Genomic DNA, 20,065 nt, shown 5'->3' with positions numbered 1-20,065 from the left:
AGATGAAGAGACAGAGGAATACCCAGCAGATAAAGGAACAGGATAAATGCCCACCAAACTAAACAAAAGAGGAAGAGATAGGGAATCTACCTGGTTCTACTGTTAATAGAACTTAAAACTAGTTCAAGTAGACAAGTAGCACAAATGACTTATAAATGTTCATAGCTTATTGAATATATGATTATAGAGAAGTCTATATATGTTAGATTCTGAAAATGATTTAAATTTATAATATACCCTATTTTACTTCTCTAAATCATAATATATACATTTAAATATATAAATAAATAAATTGAATTAATCACTTTGAAATTTCATTAATTTCTGCATATCACTTTCATTTTAAAAATACCTACTCTGTTTTAAAAACAGCTTCTTTTCATATTTCTACAGATAAGTTCAGAAGCATTTTTCAAATCCTAAGAAATCTTGATTTTCTCCTCTGTATCTAAGACTCTGCCAACAATGCAATAATGTACTAAAATGGTACAAACCCAAGAAGCTTCTTTTATGCCTCTTCCTGTTGTTTGAGAGTTGTAAAATGAGCAAGTTACAGTCTGTAGCAGTTTTAGCAAGAAGTCTCTTAATAGCTTAAAAAATTACAAGAGAAAGTCAAGAGTATTTTTTTATTGGCTTAATTTTTTAAATCAAGACTGTATTAATAATTTTAGAGCAATTTTTTGATTCAGAGCAAAATTGAAAGTTACAGAGATCTCCCATATACTTTCTTACTCCAAACATGCATGTAGCCTCTTCACAACCAACATCCCCTTGCATAGTGTTACATTTGTTACAGCTGATGGGCCTGCATCCATAGATCATAATTACCCAGAGTCCATACTTTACAGTTTGGTTCACTCTTGTACATTTCAGTGGATTTGGACTCAAGATGATTTTTTTATTATTTCTGGCTTGAAACATAAAGTCTAGATTAAATTATAAACAGAGTGAAAGTATTTGCCCAACTGCAAATTCATCTTATTATACATGAATTTACATTATGTATATACACAAACTTTAGTCATAAATGAAATTTTACACAATGAAGGTAAATTTACAAAATACTTATTAAAGTCAAGAACAAGATAAAGATTTTTATGCTAATTGGATCAGTAAAATATCAATATCATTTTCATATTTATTGAAAGTTATCTTAAAATTAAATTTTAAAAATTAAATTATGTTTTTAAAACACATGAGTATAAATATTTTTTCCTTGTTTTTAGACAGTTCTTATCTAGTAAAACACAGCCTTGTAAATTGGTTTAGCTGATGTTTTTCATTTTTGCCAAAATATTGGTAAGTTCCAGGTCTAATACAGTGTAAGACTGATCAAATATATCTACAGCTATCAGACCACTGATCCAAACTCCAAGAGTTACAGTGTATATCTTCCTTACTTCCAAAGGATTAAAATATGATAATACTCAGATTGTCAATTTTAGCTAAATGGAAAGCCCACTCCTGTGTCAAATTGAAATTAAACGGAATAAACACAAGCAGAAATAATGTAATCACTACTTCAAAATTTATACACTAGTAATATTAAAAATTTCTTATAAAGTCAGCAACTATTTATGGATTTTTTTAAATTTAATTTTATTTTTAAACTTTACATAATTGTATTAGTTTTGCCAAATATCAAAATGAATCCATCACAGGTATACATGTGCTCCTCATCCTGAACCCTCCTCCCTCCTCCCTCCCCATACCATCCCTCTGGGTTGTCCCAGTGCACTAGCCCCAAGCATCCAGTATCGTGCATTGAACCTGGACTGGCATCTCGTTTCATACATGATATTTTACATGTTTCAATGCCATTCTCCCAAATCTTCCCACCCTCTCCCTCTCCCACAGAGTCCATAAGACTGTTCCATACATCAGCATCACTTTTGCTGTCTTGTACACAGGGTTATTGTTATCATCTTTCTAAATTCCATATATATGCGTTAGTATACTGTATTGGTGTTTTTCCTTCTGGCTTACTTCACTCTGTATAATAGGCTCCAGTTTCATCCACCTCATTAGAACTGATTCAAATGTATTCTTTTTAATGGCTGAGTAATACTCCATTGTGTATATGTACCACAGCTTTCTTATCCATTCATCTGCTGATGGGCATCTAGGATGTTTCCATGTCCTGGCTATTATAAACAGTGCTGCGATGAACATTGGGGTACACGTGTCTCTTTCCCTTCTGGTTTCCTCAGTGTGTATGCCCAGCAGTGGGATTGCTGGATCGTAAGGCAGTTCCATTTCCAGTTTTTTAAGGAATCTCCACACTGTTCTCCATAGTGGCTGTACTAGTTTGCATTCCCACCAACAGTGTAAGAGGGTTCCCTTTCCTCCACACCCTCTCCAACATTTATTATTTGTAGACTTTTGGATCGCAGCCATTCTGACTGGTGTGAAATGGTACCTCATAGTGGTCTTGATTTGCATTTCTCTGATAATGAGTGATGTTGAGCATCTTTTCATGTGTTTGTTAGCCATCTGTATGTCTTCTTTGGAGAAATGTCTATTTAGTTCTTTGGCCCATTTTTTGATTGGGTCATTTATTTTTCTGGAGTTGAGCTGTAGGAGTTGCTTGTATATTTTTGAGATTAGTTGTTTGTCAGTTGCTTCATTTGCTATTATTTTCTCCCATTCTGAAGGCTGTCTTTTCACCTTGCTGATAGTTTCCTTTGATGTGCAGAAGCTTTTAAGGTTAATTAGGTCCCATTTGTTTATTTTTGCTTTTATTTCCGATATTCTGGGAGGTGGGTCATAGAGGATCCTGCTGTGATGTATGTCAGAGAGTGTTTTGCCTATGTTCTCCTCTAGGAGTTTTATAGTTTCTGGTCTTATGTTTAGATCTTTAATCCATTCTGAGTTTATTTTTGTGTATGGTGTTAGAAAGTGTTCTAGTTTCATTCTTTTACAAGTGGTTGACCAGTTTTCCCAGCACCACTTGTTAAAGAGATTGTCTTTAATCCATTGTATATTCTTGCCTCCTTTGTCAAAGATAAGGTGTCCATATGTGCGTGGATTTATCTCTGGGCTTTCTATTTTGTTCCATTGATCTATATTTCTGTCTTTGTGCCAGTACCATACTGTCTTGATAACTGTGGCTTTGTAGTAGAGCCTGAAGTCAGGTAGGTTGATTCCTCCAGTTCCATTCTTCTTTCTCAAGATCGCTTTGGCTATTTGAGGTTTTTTGTATTTCCATACAAATTGTGAAATTATTTGTTCTAGCTCTGTGAAGAATACTGTTGGTAGCTTGATAGGGATTGCATTGAATCTATAAATTGCTTTGGGTAGTATACTCATTTTCACTATATTGATTCTTCCAATCCATGAACATGGTATATTTCTCCATCTATTAGTGTCCTCTTTGATTTCTTTCACCAGTGTTTTATAGTTTTCTATATATAGGTCTTTAGTTTCTTTAGGTAGATATATTCCTAAGTATTTTATTCTTTCCGTTGCAATGGTGAATGGAATTTTTTCCTTAATTTCTCTTTCTGTTTTCTCATTATTAGTGTATAGGAATGCAAGGGATTTCTGTGTGTTGATTTTATATCCTGCAACTTTACTATAGTCATTGATTAGTTCTAGTAATTTTCTGGTGGAGTCTTTAGGGTTTTCTATGTAGAAGATCATGTCATCTGCAAACAGTGAGAGTTTTACTTCTTCTTTTCCAATTTGGATTCCTTTTATTTCTTTTTCTGCTCTGATTGCTGTGGCCAAAACTTCCAAAACTATGTTGAATAGTAATGGTGAAAGTGGGCACCCTTGTCTTGTTCCTGACTTTAGGGGAAATGCTTTCAATTTTTCACCATTGAGGATAATGTTTGCTGTGGGTTTATCATATATAGCTTTTATTATGTTGAGGTATGTTCCTTCTATTCCTGCTTTCTAGAGAGTTTTTATCATAAATGGGTGTTGAATTTTGTCAAAGGCTTTCTCTGCATCTATTGAGATAATCATATGGTTTTTATTTTTCAATTTGTTAATGTGGTGTATTACATTGATTGATTTGCGGATATTGAAGAATCCTTGCATCCCTGGGATAAAGCCCACTTGGTCATGGTGTATGATCTTTTTAATGTGTTGCTGGATTCTGGTTGCGAGAATTTTGTTAAGGATTTTTGCATCTATGTTCATCAGTGATATTGGCCTGTAGTTTTCTTTTTTTGTGGCATCTTTGTCAGGTTTTGGTATTAGGGTGATGGTGGCCTCATAGCATGAGTTTGGAAGTTTACCTTCCTCTGCAATTTTCTGGAAGAGTTTGAGCAGGATAGGTGTTAGCTCTTTAAATTTTTGGTAGAATTCAGCTGTGAAGCCATCTGGACCTGGGCTTTTGTTTGCTGGAAGATTTTTGATTACAGTTTCAATTTCCGTGCTTGTGATGGGTCTGTTAAGATTTTCTATTTCTTCCTGGTCGAGTTTTGTAAAGTTGTACTTTTCTAAGAATTTGTCCATTTCTTCCACGTTGTCCATTTTATTGGCATATAATTGTTGATAGTAGTCTCTTAAGATCCTTTGTATTTCTGTGTTGTCTGTTGTGATCTCTCCATTTTCGTTTCTAATTTTATTGATTTGATTTTTCTCCCTTTGTTTCTTGATGAGTCTGGCTAATGGTTTGTCAATTTTATTTATCCTTTCAAAGAACCAGCTTTTGGTTTTGTTGATTTTTGCTATGGTCTCTTTTGTTTCTTTTGCATTTATTTCTGCTCTAATTTTTAAGATTTCTTTCCTTCTACTAACCCTGGGGTTCTTCATTTCTTCCTTTTCTAGTTGCTTTAGGTGTAGAGTTAGGTTATTTATTTGACTTTTTTCTTGTTTCTTGAGGTGTGCCTGTATTGCTATGAACTTTCCCCTAAGGACTGCTTTTACTGTGTCCCACAGGTTTTGGGTTGTTGTGTTTTCATTTTCATTCATTTCTATGCAAATTTTGATTTCTTTTTTGATTTCTTCTGTGATTTGTTGGTTATTCAGCAGCGTGTTGTTCAGCCTCCATATGTTGGAATTTTTAATAGTTTTTGTCCTGTAATTGAGATCTAATCTTACTGCATTGTGGTCAGAAAAGATGCTTGGAATGATTTCTATTTTTTTGAATTTACCAAGGCTAGCTTTATGGCCCAGGATGTGATCTATCCTGGAGAAGGTTCCATGTGCGCTTGAGAAAAAGGTGAAATTCATTGTTTTGGGATGAAATGTCCTATAGATATCAATTAGGTCTAACTGGTCTATTGTATCATTTAAAGTTTGTGTTTCCTTGTTAATTTTCTGTTTAGTTGATCTATCCATAGGTGTGAGTGGGGTATTAAAGTCTCCCACTATTATTGTGTTATTGTTAATTTCTCCTTTCATACTTGTTAGCATTTGTCTTACATATTGTGGTGCTCCCATGTTGGGTGCATATATATTTATAATTGTTATATCTTCTTCTTGGATTGATCCTTTGATCATTATGTAGTGTCCTTCTTTGTCTCTTTTCACAGCCTTTGTTTTAAAGTCTATTTTATCTGATATGAGTATTGCTACTCCTGCTTTCTTTTGGTCCCTATTTGCATGGAAAATCTTTTTCCAGCCCTTCACTTTCAGTCTGTATGTGTCCCCTGTTTTGAGTTGGGTCTCTTGTAGACAACATATGTAGGGGTCTTGTTTTTGTATCCATTCAGCCAGTCTTTGTCTTTTGGTTGGGGCATTCAACCCATTTACGTTTAAGGGGTAATTACTGATAAGTATGATCCCGTTGCCATTTACTTTATTGTTTTGGGTTCGAACTTATACACCATTTTTGTGTTTCCTGTCTAGAGAATATCCTTTAGTATTTGTTGGAGAGCTGGTTTGGTGGTGCAGAATTCTCTCAGCTTTTGCTTGTCTGAAAAGCTTTTGATTTCTCCTTCATACTTGAATGAAATCCTTGCTGGGTACAATAATCTGGGCTGTAGGTTATTTTCTTTCATCATTTTAAGTATGTCTTGCCATTCCCTCCTGGCTTGAAGAGTTTCTATTGAAAGATCAGCTGTTATCCTTATGGGAATTCCTTTGTGTGTTATTTGTTGTTTTTCCCTTGCTGCTTTTAATATTTGTTCTTTGTGTTTGATCTTTGTTAATTTGATTAATATGTGTCTTGGGGTGTTTCGCCTTGGGTTTATCCTGATTGGGACTCTCTGGGTTTCTTGGACTTGGGTGATTATTTCCTTCCCCATTTTAGGGAAGTTTTCAACTATTATCTCCTCAAGTATTTTCTCATGGTCTTTCTTTTTGTCTTCTTCTTCTGGGACCCCTATGATTCGAATGTTGTAGCGTTTAATATTGTCCTGGAGGTCTCTGAGATTGTCCTCATTTCTTTTAATTCGTTTTTCTTTTATTCTCTCTGATTCATTTATTTCTACCATTCTATCTTCTAATTCACTAATCCTATCTTCTGCCTCTGTTATTCTACTATTTGTTGCCTCCAGAGTGTTTTTAATTTCATTTATTGCATTATTCATTTTATATTGACTCTCTTTTATTTCTTCTGGGTCCTTGTTAAACCTTTCTTGCATCTTCTCAATCTTAGTCTCCAAGCTATTTATCTGTGATTCCATTTTGATTTCAAGATTTTGGATTAATTTCACTATCATTATTTGGAATTCTTTATCAGGTAGATTCCCTATCTCTTCCTCTTTTGTTTTGTTTGGTGGGCTTTTATCCTGTTCCTTTATCTGCTGGGTATTCCTCTGTCTCTTCATCTTGTTTAAATTGCTGAGTTTGGGGTGTCCTTTCTGTATTCTGGCAGTTTGTGGAGTTCTCTTTATTGTGGCGTTTCCTCGCTGTGTGTGGGTTTGTACAGGTGGCTTGTCAAGGTTTCCTGGTTAGGGAAGCTTGTGTCGGTGTTCTGGTGGGTGTTCAGTAATGAGTTATGAGATGTCTATGATTTTGGGGTGACTTTGGGCAGCTTGTATCTTGAAGTTCAGGGCTGTGCTCCTTTGTTGCTGGGGAATTTGCTTGGTATGTCTTGCCCTGGAACTTATTGGCCCTTGTGTAGTGCTTGGTTTCAGTGTTGGTTTGGAGGCATTTGATGAGCTCCTGTCAATTAATGTTCCTTGGAGTCAGGAGTTCCCTGGAGTCAGGGTTTGGACTTAAGCCTCCTGCTTCCAGTTATCGGTCTTATTTTTACAGTAGTTTCAAAACTTCTCCTTCTATACAGCACCATTGATAAAACATCTACATTAAAGATGAAAGGTTTCTCTACTGTGAGGGTCACTCAGAGAGGTTCACAGCATTACATGGAGAAGAGAAGAGGGAGGAGGGAGTTAGAGGTGACCCAAATGAGATGAGGTGGAATCAATAGTGGAGAGAGTGCGGTAGCCAGTAGTCACTTCCTATGTGCACTCCACAACTGGACCACTCAGAGATGTTCACGGAGTTACACAGAGAAGAGAAGAAGGAGGAAGGAGACAGAGGTGGCCTGAGGGATAAAAGGGGGGAATGAAAAGGAGGGAGACAGATCCAGCCAGTAATCAGTTCCCTAAGTGTTCTCCACCATCTGGAACACACATAAACTCACAGAGTTGGGTAGAGTAGAGAGGGGTTAGGGAGGAGACACAGGCGACCTGGTGGAGAAAAAGGAGAGTCCAAAGGGAGAGAGAGTAGTCAAGCCAGTAATCTCGCTCCGTAGTGAAAAATGGGTCCTGAACATTGGGTTCTTAAAGGTACAAAATTGGTAACAAATACATAAAAGCAAAAATTAAAAATCTAGAGTAGAGTTTGGAATTTCAAAAATACGATGTTAAAGAAAAGAAGGAAAAGAAAGAGAGAAAAAACGAACAAAGAAAAACAAACAAGGTCACAAAAATTATAAAGAAAATACAGGTACAAAAGTGATAACTAATACCAAAAAGCAAAAATTAAAAATCTAGAGTAGAGTTTGGAATTTCAAAAATACAATGTTAAAAAAAAGGAAGAAGAAACATAAAGAGAGAAAAGAAACAAACAAAAGCAATGTCGCAAAAATTATAAAGAAAATACAGGTACAAATTTGATATCAAATACCAAAAAGCATAAATTAAAAATCTAGAGTAGAGTTTGAAATTTCAGATATACAATGTTATATAAAAGAAGAAGAGAATTAAACAGAAAAAAAAAAAAAAGTCACAGAAATTATAAAAAAAACTGTAGGTACAAAATTGATAACATATACCAAAAAGCTAAAATTTAAAAACTAGAGTAGAGTTTGGAATTTCAAAAATACAATGTTAAAGAAAAGAAGAAGGAAAAAAAAAAACAAGGTCAAAAAATTATAAAATACATATATATGAAGTTTGCTGAAGAAGAAAAAAATAGGGTCTTTTTTTTTTTTTGCAAAGTAATAGGTTATAAAAGTGAAAATTAAAGGAACAATAGAGGACTTAAAAAAAATTTTTTTTAATTAAAAAAGAAAGAAAGAAAGAATGATCGTAAAAATAGTAAAAATATATCTAGGACTTTCTCTGGTTTTGTTGTATGGTGGGTTCAGTTCATTTTTGGCTAGTTCCTTGGTCCAACTTATATTTCTCAATATCTATAGGCCCCTTCCTATGTAGTCCGTAGTAACCACGGGGTTTTAATCTATTGCCTGTAGCTTCCAAGGCGTTTCCCTCTGTTATAACTTCTTCTGTTTGCGGGTCTCTTCAGTGTCTGGCTTCCGCCCTGACACAAAGGGGACGGTGGGGGAAACTTTTTTTTTTTTTTTAGGCTCATTTGTTCAGTCATGCTGTGGGGAGGGAGGGAGGGATGCTGCAAACAAATAACACTGGCGTGCGCTCGCAGTGCCTCAGCCACACTGGGTCTGCCCCCACTCACGGCGCATGTAGCCTCCCTGCCCACACTGCTCAGGCTCTAGGTTGTTTCGCCGAGAACAATCCGAGGCCGGCCCTGGGCTGCATGTACCTCCCAGGTCCAAGCCGCTCAGGTTCAGGCACTCGGGTAGTCCTCAGAGGCGCAGACTCTGTTGGGCCTGCATTTTGTGCTCTTCCCAGGTCCGAGCAGCTCAGGTGATGAGGTGTTTGGCGAACGCCAATGCTGCAACTTATCGCCTCCCCGCCACTCGGTTATCTGGGTGTAAAACCGGCGCACCTTCTCAGGCAGATGTTGACCGTCCAGACCCCCAAGCAGTTTTAGCTAGCAAAGAAGCCTGCTTACAGTTTTATAGATAATGTCTCTCTGGGGCTGCGATTGCCCCCTTCCAGCTCTGGCTGCCTGTTACCGGAGGGGGAAGGTCTGCAGCCGACTATCTCTGTTCAGTCCTTTGTTCCGTGCGCGGGCCTGGTGGTGTCTTAGGTTGGGGCTGGCTTTTGGCGTGGTAGATATCCCACAGTCTGATTTGCTAGCCCAAATTATTTCGCTCAGATAGCGCTCAGGGTATTCAGGCCAGATTCTTACTCTGAGCGATGCAGCCCGCGCCGCGCCTCCCTGCCCAGCCCCCGCTTGCTAATGGCGTGTGCAGGCGTCTGCGCTGCTTCTCCGCTGGGGGAGTTACCGTAGGGCTCTCAATCTGCGAGTTTTAATTGTTTATTTTTTCTCCCTGTTATGTTGCCCTCTGTGCTTCCAAAGCTTGGCACAGATTCGGCAGTGATAAGGTTTCCTGGTGTTTGGAAACTTCTGTCTTTTTAAGACTCCCTTCCCAGGATGGAACTCCGTCCCTCCCTCTTTTGTCTCTTTTTTTTTGTCTTTTATATTTTTTCCTACCTCCTTTCGAAGAGTTGGGTTGCTTTTCTGGGTGCCTGATGTCCTCTGCCGGCATTCAGAAGTTGTTTTGTGGAATTTACTCGACGTTTAAATGCTCTTTTGATGAATTTGTGGGGGAGAAAGTGTTCTCCCCATCCTACTCCTCCGCCATCTTGGCTCCTCCCCTATTTATGGATTTTTATAAAACATTCTTAGTTTATTTCCAATTTATTTTATTAAAAAATTGAGATACCTTGAAAATAAAATAATAAGTTTATCAAGAAAAAATTTGGACACTAGAAGAGAGATCATATCCTTTATCTAAATTTTGAAGTATAAACCTAAAAAATGCTGAAAATTTTTCATATGACTATTTCATATACAGTAGTCCTGTTATACTCAATTGCTGTTATAGTAGGAAAGAATTGTCTAGTGTAATGTAAGCAACCAGTTATAAAAAGCTGAGTCCATCAAATTATCTAATCACGTGTTCTCCACATGAAAAATTCTAGTATGTAGAAATTTGTGTGATACAGAGTGACTACAGAATCCTTATGCATGAAATTATATCCTCTGTTAATTATTTGATTTTCAGCATGTCTACCTAACAATATTTGAGGTACTAAAAACACCTATGAGGGATTCTCTGGATAAAGATGACAAAAAGAATAATTTATGTAGCAAATAGAGGGGATAATAAAATAACTTCTAACTAGTATGTATAGTAGTAAATTGTAAATAACTCTTGAGAGTTAGTTATTTCTTTCTTTCATCCCAATTTTATTCCCGACTCAGAGGAACTGACGTTAGAAGTAGAAAAGGAAGGTAAAGCAGATGGCAAAAGAATAGAAGCATTGAGGGAAAAAAATATGGCAGGAAATAAGCTCTTCAAAGTGGATGTCCTCTCTAAAGGGAAGTTGCTGAGATGCATGTAAGACAGGCTGATACATAAAGTTGGCATAAAGTTATCCTGGAAAGAGCTTAAAAGGAATTTTAGAAAGACAGGTATCTCCTGCTTTCTGAAGTTCACTTTATACCACTTTGTCTTTATGAAAGACCTGCATTAATATCTGTTTATGCTAACCAAAAGAAATCTGAAGAGGATTTTTGCTTATACAAAAAAAGTTACAGGCTTACTTCGTTTTATTGCACTTTGCTTTACTGTACTTTGCAGATACTGAATTTTTCACAAATAGAAGGTTTGTGGCAGCTCTGCATCAAACAAATCTAGTGGCACCATTTTCCCAATGGCATTTACTCACTTTGTTTCTGTGTTGCATTTTGGTAATTCTCACAATATTTCAAACTTCTAAATTATTATCATTTTGTCATTGTGATCTGTGATCAGTTATCTTTTTTTAGGTATAGTTGATTTACAGTATTATATTATTTTGGGGTACACAACATAGTGATTCAAAATTTTTATTGGTTATACTCCATTCGAAGTTATTATAAAATATTGGCTATATTCCCTGTGCTATATAATATATCCTTGTACTTTATTTTATACACAGTAGTTTGTATATCTTAACCCTCTCTTCCTGTGGTGTCCCTCCCCACTTCCCTATCCCTATTGGTAACAACTAGTTTGTCCACTATATATTTGCATCTGTTTCTATTTTGTTATATTTATTCATTTGTTTTACTTTTTAGATTCCATATGTAAGTGATAACATATAGTATTTGTCTTTCTCTGACTTTTTTCACTAATCCTAATGCTCTCTAGATACATCCATGTTGTCGCAAATGTAGAATTTCATTCTTTTTTCTGGCTGAGTAGTATTCCATTGTGTATATAAACCATAGTTTCTTTATCCATTCATCTCTTGATGGACATTGAGGTTGCTTCCATATCTTGGCTATCATAAATAATGCTTCTGTGAACATTGGGGTGCATGTATAGTTTCAAATTAGCATTTTCATTTTCTTTTCCTGTATGCTCAGGAGTGGAGTTGCTGTATCATGTGGTCATTGTACTGTTGGTTTCCTGAGGAACCTCTGTACTGTTCTCCATAGTGGCTACACCAGCTTCCATCCCCACCAATGGTGTACAGTGTTCTTTTTCTCCACATTCTTGCTGACATATATTTGTGGTCTTCTTGATCATGGCCATTCTGCTACATGTGGGGTGATCTCATTATGGTTTTGATTTGCATTTCTTTGATGATTAGCAGTGTTGAGCGTCTTTTCATAAGCCTTTTGGCCACCTGTATATCTTCTTTGAAAAAATGTCTATTCAGGTCTTCTGCCCATTATTTAGTCAGGTTATTTGGGTTTTCTTTTTTTTTATATACTGAATTGTATGAACTGTTTGTTTTGGAGATTAGCCCCTTTTTAGTCATATTGTTTGCAAATATTTTCTCCCATTCAGTAAGTTGTCTTCTCATTTTGGTCAGTGGTTTCCTTTGCTCTGCGAAAGTTTTTAATTAGGTCCCATTTGTTTACTTTTGCTTTTCTTTCCTGTGCTTTAGTTCAGTTGGTCAGTCGTGTCCGACTCTTTGCGACCCCATGAACCACAGCACGCCAGGCCTCCCTGTCCATCACCAACTCCTGGAATCTACCCAAACCCATGTCCATAGAGTCGGTGATGGCATCCAGTCATCTCATCCTCTGTCGTCCCCTTCTCCTCCTGCCCTCAATCTTTCCTAGCATCAGGGTCTTTTCAAATGAGTTACGTCTTCACATCAGGTGGCCAAAGAATGGGAAAGACTAGAGATCTCTTCAAGAAAATTAGTGATACCAAGGGAACATTTCATGCAAAGATGGGCTCAATGAAGGACAGAAATGGTACCCACTTTGTGGAGAAATTTTATCATAAACAGATATTGAATTTTGTCAAAAGCTTTCTCTGCATCTATTGAGATGACCATATGATTTTTGTTCTTCAGTCATTGTGGTATATTACATTGAGTAATTTGTAAATATTGAACCATCTTTGCATCCCTGGGTTAAATCCCACTTGAGGCGATCGGTGAGCTTTGATGTTAATATTGCAGTTGTTTTGGGCTGGTACAAATCATGCCCATATTAGATGGTGACCTTAAAAGATAAATGTGTGTATTCTGACTTCTCTACCAACCAGGGCTCCCCTGGTGGCTCAGTTGGTAAAGAATCCACCTGCAGTGTGGGAAACCTGGGATCATTCCCTGGGTTGGGAAGATCCCCTGGAGAAGCGAAGAGCTACCCACTCCAGTATTCTGGCCAGGAGAATTGCATGGACTGCACAGTCCATGGGGTCACAAAGAGTCAGACATCACTGAGCGACTTTCACTCACCAACCAGCTATTCCCTCATCTCTGTCCCTCTCCTTGGGTTTTCCTGTTCCCTGAGATGCAACAGTTGTTGAAATAGAGCAATTAATAACCTTGCAATAGCCGCTAAGTGTTCTAATGAAAGGAAGAGTTGCAGGTCTCTCGTTGCAAATCAAAAGCTAGAAATTGTTAAGCTTAGTGAGGAAGTTATATTGAAAACTGTGATAGGCCTAAAGCTAGGCCTCTTATGCCAAACACTTAGCCAAGTTGTGAATGCAAAGGAAAAATACTTGAAAGAAATTAGAAGTGCTACTCCAGTGAACACAGGAGTGATAAGAAAGTGAAACAGCCTTATTGTTGATATAGAGAAAACTTTAGTGTTCTGGATAGAATATTAAATCAGCCACAACAGTCCCTTAAACTAAAGCCTAATCTAGAGGAAGGCACTTCAGTTCTGTAAAAGCTGAGAGAGGTGAGGAAACTGCAGAAGAAAAGTTTGGAGCCAGCAGAGGTTGGTTCAAGGAAAGAAGCCATCTCTATCATTTCAGATTATAAGGTGAAGCAGCAAGTGCTGATGTGGAAGCTGCAGAAAGTTATCCAGAAGACCTCGCGAATATAACTAATGTAGGTGACTATACCAAACAACAGATTTTCAGTGTAGTCAATACAGCCTTCTATTGGAAGAAGATGCCATCTAGGGCTTTCATCTAGCTAGAGAAGAAAAGTAATGCCTGTCTTCAAAACTCCAAGACACAGGCTGACTCTCTTGTTGGGGGCTGATGTAGCTAGTAATTTTAAGTAGAAGCCAGTGCTTATTTACCATTCTGAAAATCCTAGCAAAAAGAATTGTGCTAAATCAACTCTGCCCTCTAGAAATGGAACAACATATCTGGATGACAACACATCTCTTTACAACATGGTTTACTAAATATTTTAAGCCTACTCTAGAGACTTACTGCTTAGAAGGAAAGATTTCTTTCAAAATATTACTGCTCATTGACAGTATATCTGGTCACCCAGGAGCTCTGATGGAAATCTACAATGATATTAATATTGTTTTCATGCCTGCTAACACAACATCCATTCTGCAGCCTGTGGATGAAGGAGTCATTTCAACTTTCAAGTCTTATTATTTAAGAAATACATTTTGAGAGGCTTCAGTTGCCATAAATAGTGATTCCTTTGATGAATTTGGGAAAAGTCAATTGAAAACCTCTGGAAGGATTCACCTTTCTAGATGCCATTAAAAATATTAATAATTAATGGAAAGAGGTAAAAATATCAACATTAACAGGAGTTTGGAAGAAGCTGATTCCAGCCCTCATATGACACTGATGGATTTAAGACTTCAGTAGAGAAAGTAATTGCAGATGTGAAAATAGCAAGAGAACTAGAAATAGAAGTGGAGCTTGAAGATGTGACTGAATTGCTACAATCTCATGATAAAACTTCAATGGGTGAAGAGTTGCTTCTTTCAGTTGAGCAAAGAAAGTAGTTTCCTGAGATGAAATCTACTCCTGGTGATAGTTCCATAAATACTGTTGAAATGACAACAAAGGATTAGAAGATGACATAAACTTAACTGCAGGGTTTGAGAGGACTGATTCCAATTTTGAAAGAAGATCTACTGTGGGTGAAATGCTATCAAAACAGCATTGCATGCTACAGAGAAATCATTTGTGAAAGAAAGAGTTGATCAACGTGATAAACTTTGTTGTTGTCTTATTTTAAGAAATTAGCACAGCCATTGCCACTTTTAGCAACCGTCACCCTGATTAGTCGGCAGCCGTCAACACCAAGACAAGACCATATACCAAAGAAAAGATTGCAGTTTGCTGAAAATTTAGATGATGGTTAGTATTTTTAACAATAAAGTATTTTACAATTAAATTATACACATTCTTTTTTTAAGACATAATGTTATCATCACACACTTACTTGCATGCAATATAGTATAAACATAATTTTTATATGTACCAGGAAAATCACAAATTTATATGACTTGCTTTATTGCAATATTCACCTTATTGAGGTTGTCTGGAACCAAACCTTCATTACATCTAAGGTATGCCTGTAATTATTTCTTCAGTTTGTATAGTTCCTTTTGGAGAAGGAAATGGTAACCCACTCCAGTGTTCTTGCCTGGAGAATCCCATGGACAGAGGGGCCTGGTGGGCTGCAGTCTATGGGGTTGCAAAGAGTTAGACACGACTAAGTAACTAACACATGCCATTTCAGCTTTGGAAAGGTGTCATAAAAATGATGTACTTTTGGGTAGCTGGGGAACTGATTATACTAGATGTATTCATTCAGTTCAGTTCAGTTCAGTTCCATCGCTCAGTCGTGTCCGACTCTTTGCGACCCCATGAATCACAGCACGCCAGGCCTCCCTGTCCATCACCAACTCCTGGAGTTCACTCAAACTCATGTCCATTGAGTCGGTGATGCCATCCAGCCATCTCAGCCTCTGTCGTCCCCTTCTCCTCCTGCCCTCAATCCCTCCCAGCATCAGAGTCTTTTCCAGTGAGTCAACTCTTTGCATCAGGTGGCCATAGTATTGGAGTTTCAGCTTTAGCATCAGTCCTTCCAAAGAACACCCAGGACTGATCTCCTTCAGGTTGGATCTCCTTGCAGTCCAAGGGACTCTCAAAAGTCTTCTCCAACACCACAGTTCAAAAGCATCAATTCTTCGGCACTCAGCTTTCTTCACAATCCAACTCTCATCCATACATGACCACTGGAAAAACCATAGCCTTGACTAGACGGACCTTTGTTGGCAAAGTAATATCTCTGCTTTTCAATATTATATCTAGGTTGATCATAACTTTCCTTCCAAGATGTATTCATTATGAACAACCAAAGCTGTTTTCAATTTAGTTATTCAGGTACACTCAAGGCAGGAGTCGATAATTCTAAATTGTAGAATCAAATTGGCACTGGACATTGATCAGACAATGAAATGCAAAAATCCTCTTAGTATGCAGACAATAAAGCAAAACAAATTAGTAAGTTTATCATAGAATCTGTGGGGAAAGAGACCAGAATTTTTTTGTAAACAAGAGATGATAGTAGAAATTAATACTGTAATTTACATGACAATAATTGATACTCTTAGTAGAAGGGTGATATCTGAATAATTGATATGTTGTGTCATTGATATTACCTTTATTTAATAGGTTGCCTTTATAGTTTTGTTTTAATGAAAATAAAATTTAGGGCTATTTAACTTTTCCTCCCAATTGTGATCTCCCTAGCATTTTTTTCCCTGTAAGATTCTTAGTATATCAGTCTGCTTTCTCTTTACATGTAGATTTTTCAAGAATGCTTGTAATTAGTGTCTGATTTCATAAATGAGAATTACATATACCCTGTCCTAAGATATAGCAATAGGTACAAACTCAACCTCAACACTCATTTCCATTATCTGAATTTGTGTGTGTGTTTCATGACTCAGTGGTTAGATAACAAAATCGATTTGGTAGGCCACAGCTATAATTTTAGAAAAGGAAAATAATTAGTATGAATAAAAAAATTCTAGAGTTCCTCACGCATTATCTTAGTTTAGGCTGCTATAGCAAACTACCATAGATTGGATGGCTTAAATAAGATTTTTGTTTTTCATAGTTCTGGAGGCTGAGAAATTCAAGATCAAGGTACTAGCCAATTCAGTGTCTGGTGAAGGCCCTCTTCTTAATATGCAGAAGAAGGCCCTCTTCTTATAGCTACCTTTTTGCTATATTATTACATGTTGAAGAAAGAGTGAGTGAGCATGCACAAGCAAGCAAGCTAGCTCTCTGATCTCTTCTTATAATGGCACTGATCCTGTCATCAAGGCTCCACATCGTGTAAATCTAATTACCTCCCAATGGCCATACCTCCAATTACCATCACATTGAGGGTTAGGGTTTCAATGTAAGAATTTTGGAGACACACAAGCATGTAGTCCATAGCACACATAATATGAGTAAGATTTGTTTCATGGAACTTATGTTTCAGTTTCATGCTTGTGTATAAAAATAGCTATGTAAGTGCATTTAAGTCATAATGTAAAATATATTTATTTTGGTTGTGGTCAGAAAGCTTGGTGGTGGTGGTGGTGGTATAGTCACTGAGTTGTGTCCAGCCCTTGTGACCCCATGGACTGTAGCCTGCTGGGCTCCTCTATCCATGAGATTTCCCAGGCAAGAATACTAGAGTGGGATTGCCATGCCCTTCTTCAGGGGATCTTCCCAACCCAAGAATCAAACCCACGTCTCTTGCATTACAGGCATATTCTTTAGACCTTTGAGCCACCAAGAATCCCCCCAAAACTTGAGAAATGTCTAAATTCAGTTAGATTAGGTACTGTACCAACATAGTTAATATATAATACTAATTCTTGATGTTGTTTTTCAGAATAAGGAATCAAAAGAAGAGCAAATGTAAGTATTTATTTCATTTTAAAATTTTTCTTAGTACTTTCAAGTGTGCTTTACCAGTATGACACAACCTTGCTTTGGTACATATTCTCAGAATATGGTAATATTCTTAAGAGAAGAAAAGACAGTTTTTTTTATCTTAATAAGTTGTCGGGTTTTTTATTGAAAGTGACAGAAAGTTAAATTATCACTTGTTTTTTATTGAAAGTGACAGAAAGTTAAATTATCACTTGTTTTGGGAGAATAGAATCTCTTACATTTTTCTGTGTGGCTACTCAAGAGTCATCCAATGCCTACTGCTTTATTCAAGGACTAAATTTGTTTCCAGCATAAAATCTTTTAAAATACAGTCTAGATTACAGTTAGCCAATGTAGATGAAATAACATTTAACCTTAAAGACAGATTATCTTTTGTCCCAGTAACCCCTTTTACAAAAAGAGTTTCATGTGGTTTGGTTTGTTTAATTAATCTCTTATTTTTTTTATAATCCCAGTTGTTAACAGTGAATTTTGAACCTTTACTGAACACCTTTTAATGTCTGAAGATAATTGTGAGCTATATTCTCCAGCAACATGATTAATGACAGTGTAGTAGAGGAAGGAAGTAGGGGAGACATCCTATGAAGAGATCAGTTAAAAGTTTTGTTAAGTAGCTATAGAGAACTCTCTATAAGGACATACTTATCTTTAAAATGGTAACAAGAACATACTTTGTTAGCTTTAAAGCATCTTGTAGTTGATATTTTCTCATTGATAATGGACATGATCCACTTGGTACATTAGTAGTTCATCATCTAAGGTGGGTTTTCACTTTCTCTGTCAACAAGTTGAGCCACTAAACTGATAGTGTATGTCTGTGTCTTTTTAAGGTTATGTCTGTTGTTGTTGTTCAATCATTAAGTCTTGTCTGACTCTTTGTGACCCCGTGGACTGCAGCACACCAGGCTTCCCTGTCCTTCACTATCTCCCAGAGTTTGCTCAAATTCATGTCCATTGAGTCGATGAGGGTCTCTAACCATCTCATCCTCTGCTGCTCTTTTCTCCTTTTGCCTTTAATCTTTCCCAGCTTCTGGGCCTTTGCCAGTGAGTTGGCTTTTCACATCAGGTGGCCGAAGTATCGGAGCTTCCACTTCAGCATCAGTCCTTCCAAAGAACATTCTGGGTTGATTTTCTTTAGGATTGACTGATTTGATGTTCTTGAAGTCCAAGGGACCATCAAGAATCTTCCCCAGGACTGCAGTTTGAAAGCATCAATTCTCAGCACTCAGCCTTCTTTATGGTCCAAGTCTCACATCCTTATATGACTACTGGAAAAACCACAGCTTTAACTATACAGACCTTTGTTGGCAAATTCATGTCTCTGCTTCCTAATATGTTGTCTAGGTTTGTCATAGCTTTCCTTCCAAGGAGTGAACATCTTTTAATTTAATGCCTGCAGTCACTGGACCATCTGCAGTGATTTTGGAGCCCAAGAAAATAAAGTCTGTCACTGCTTTCACTTTCCCCTCTTCTATTTGCCATGAAATGATGTAACCAGATGCAATGATCTTAGTTTTTTGAATGTTGAGTTTTAAGCCAACTTTTTCACTCTTCTTTCACCCTCATCAAGAGGCTCTTTAGTTCCTCTCACTTTTTGCCATTAGAGTGGTATCATCTGCATATCTGAGGTCGTTGGTATTTCTCCTGGCAATCTTGATTCCAGGTATGAATGAATGAATCTTGATTCATTCATCTAGCCTGGCATTTCACATAATATACTCTGCACATAAGTTAAATAAGCAGGGTGACAATATACAGCCTTGATGTACTCCTTTCCCAATTTTGAATCAGTCAGTTGTTCCATGTCCAGTTCTAACTGTTAATTCTTGGCATACAGGTTTCTCAGGAGACAGGAAAGGTGGTCTGATATTCCCATCTCTTTAAGAATTTTCCATAGTTGTTGTGATCCATACAGTCAAAGACATTAGCGTAGGTAATGAAGCAGAAGTAAATGTTTTTCTTGAACTCCCTTGCTTTCTCCATGATCCAATAATCTGGTCCCTCTGCCTCTTTGAAATCCAGCTTGTGCATCTGGGAGTTCCCGGTTCACATACTGCTGAAGCCTAGCTTGAAGGATTTTGAGCATAACCTTGCTAGTATGTGAAATGAGCACAATTGTACAGTAGTTTGAACATTCTTTGGCATTACCTTTCTTTGGGATTGGAATGAAGACTTAACATTTTCTAGTTCTCTGGCTACTACTAAGTCTTCCAAATTTGTTAACATATCGAGTGTAGCATTTTAACAGCATCATCTTTTAGGATTTTAAATAGCTCAGCTGAAATTATGTCACCTCCACTAGCTTTGTTCCTAGTAATGCTTCCTAAAGCCCACTTGATTTCACACTCCTAGATGTCTGGCTCTAGGTGAGTGATCATACCATCATGGTTATCTGGGTCATTAAGACCTTTTTTGTGTAGTTTTTCTTTGTATTCTTGCCACCATCTCTTAATTTCTTCTGCTTCTGTTAGATCTTTATCATTTCTATCCTTTATCATGCCCATCCTTACGTGAAGTGTTCCCTTAATATCTCCAATTTTCTTGAAGATATATCTAGGCTTTCCCATTATATTGTTTTCCTCCATTTCTTTGCATTGTTCATTTAAGAAGGCTTTCTTACCTCTCTTTGCTATTCTCTGGAACTCTGCATTCCGTTGAGTCTATCTTTCCCTTTCT

General features: G+C 37.1%; 1 protein-coding gene across 36 annotated transcripts in view; it reads left to right on the top strand.

The window, feature by feature from the left end:
- Positions 1 to 20,065, top strand: part of DZIP3 (DAZ interacting zinc finger protein 3) — a 133,756-nt gene that overhangs the window by 78,613 nt on the left and 35,078 nt on the right. For all 36 annotated transcript variants that reach the window (XM_086407454.1, XM_086407570.1, XM_086407446.1 and 33 more), the window contains one exon: positions 17,328 to 17,353. In XM_086407454.1, the coding sequence (XP_086263580.1) occupies positions 17,328 to 17,353 (26 nt within the window). The remainder of the gene's footprint in view (positions 1 to 17,327; positions 17,354 to 20,065) is intronic.

Source organism: Bos grunniens, chromosome 1 (genome assembly GCF_055505025.1).
Source record: "Bos grunniens cultivar Pamir isolate PY7600 chromosome 1, Bosgru_T2T1.0, whole genome shotgun sequence".
Lineage (NCBI taxonomy): Eukaryota > Metazoa > Chordata > Mammalia > Artiodactyla > Bovidae > Bos > Bos grunniens.
Note: the sequence above shows the minus strand (reverse complement) of the source record. Positions and strands in the feature narration are given on the sequence as shown.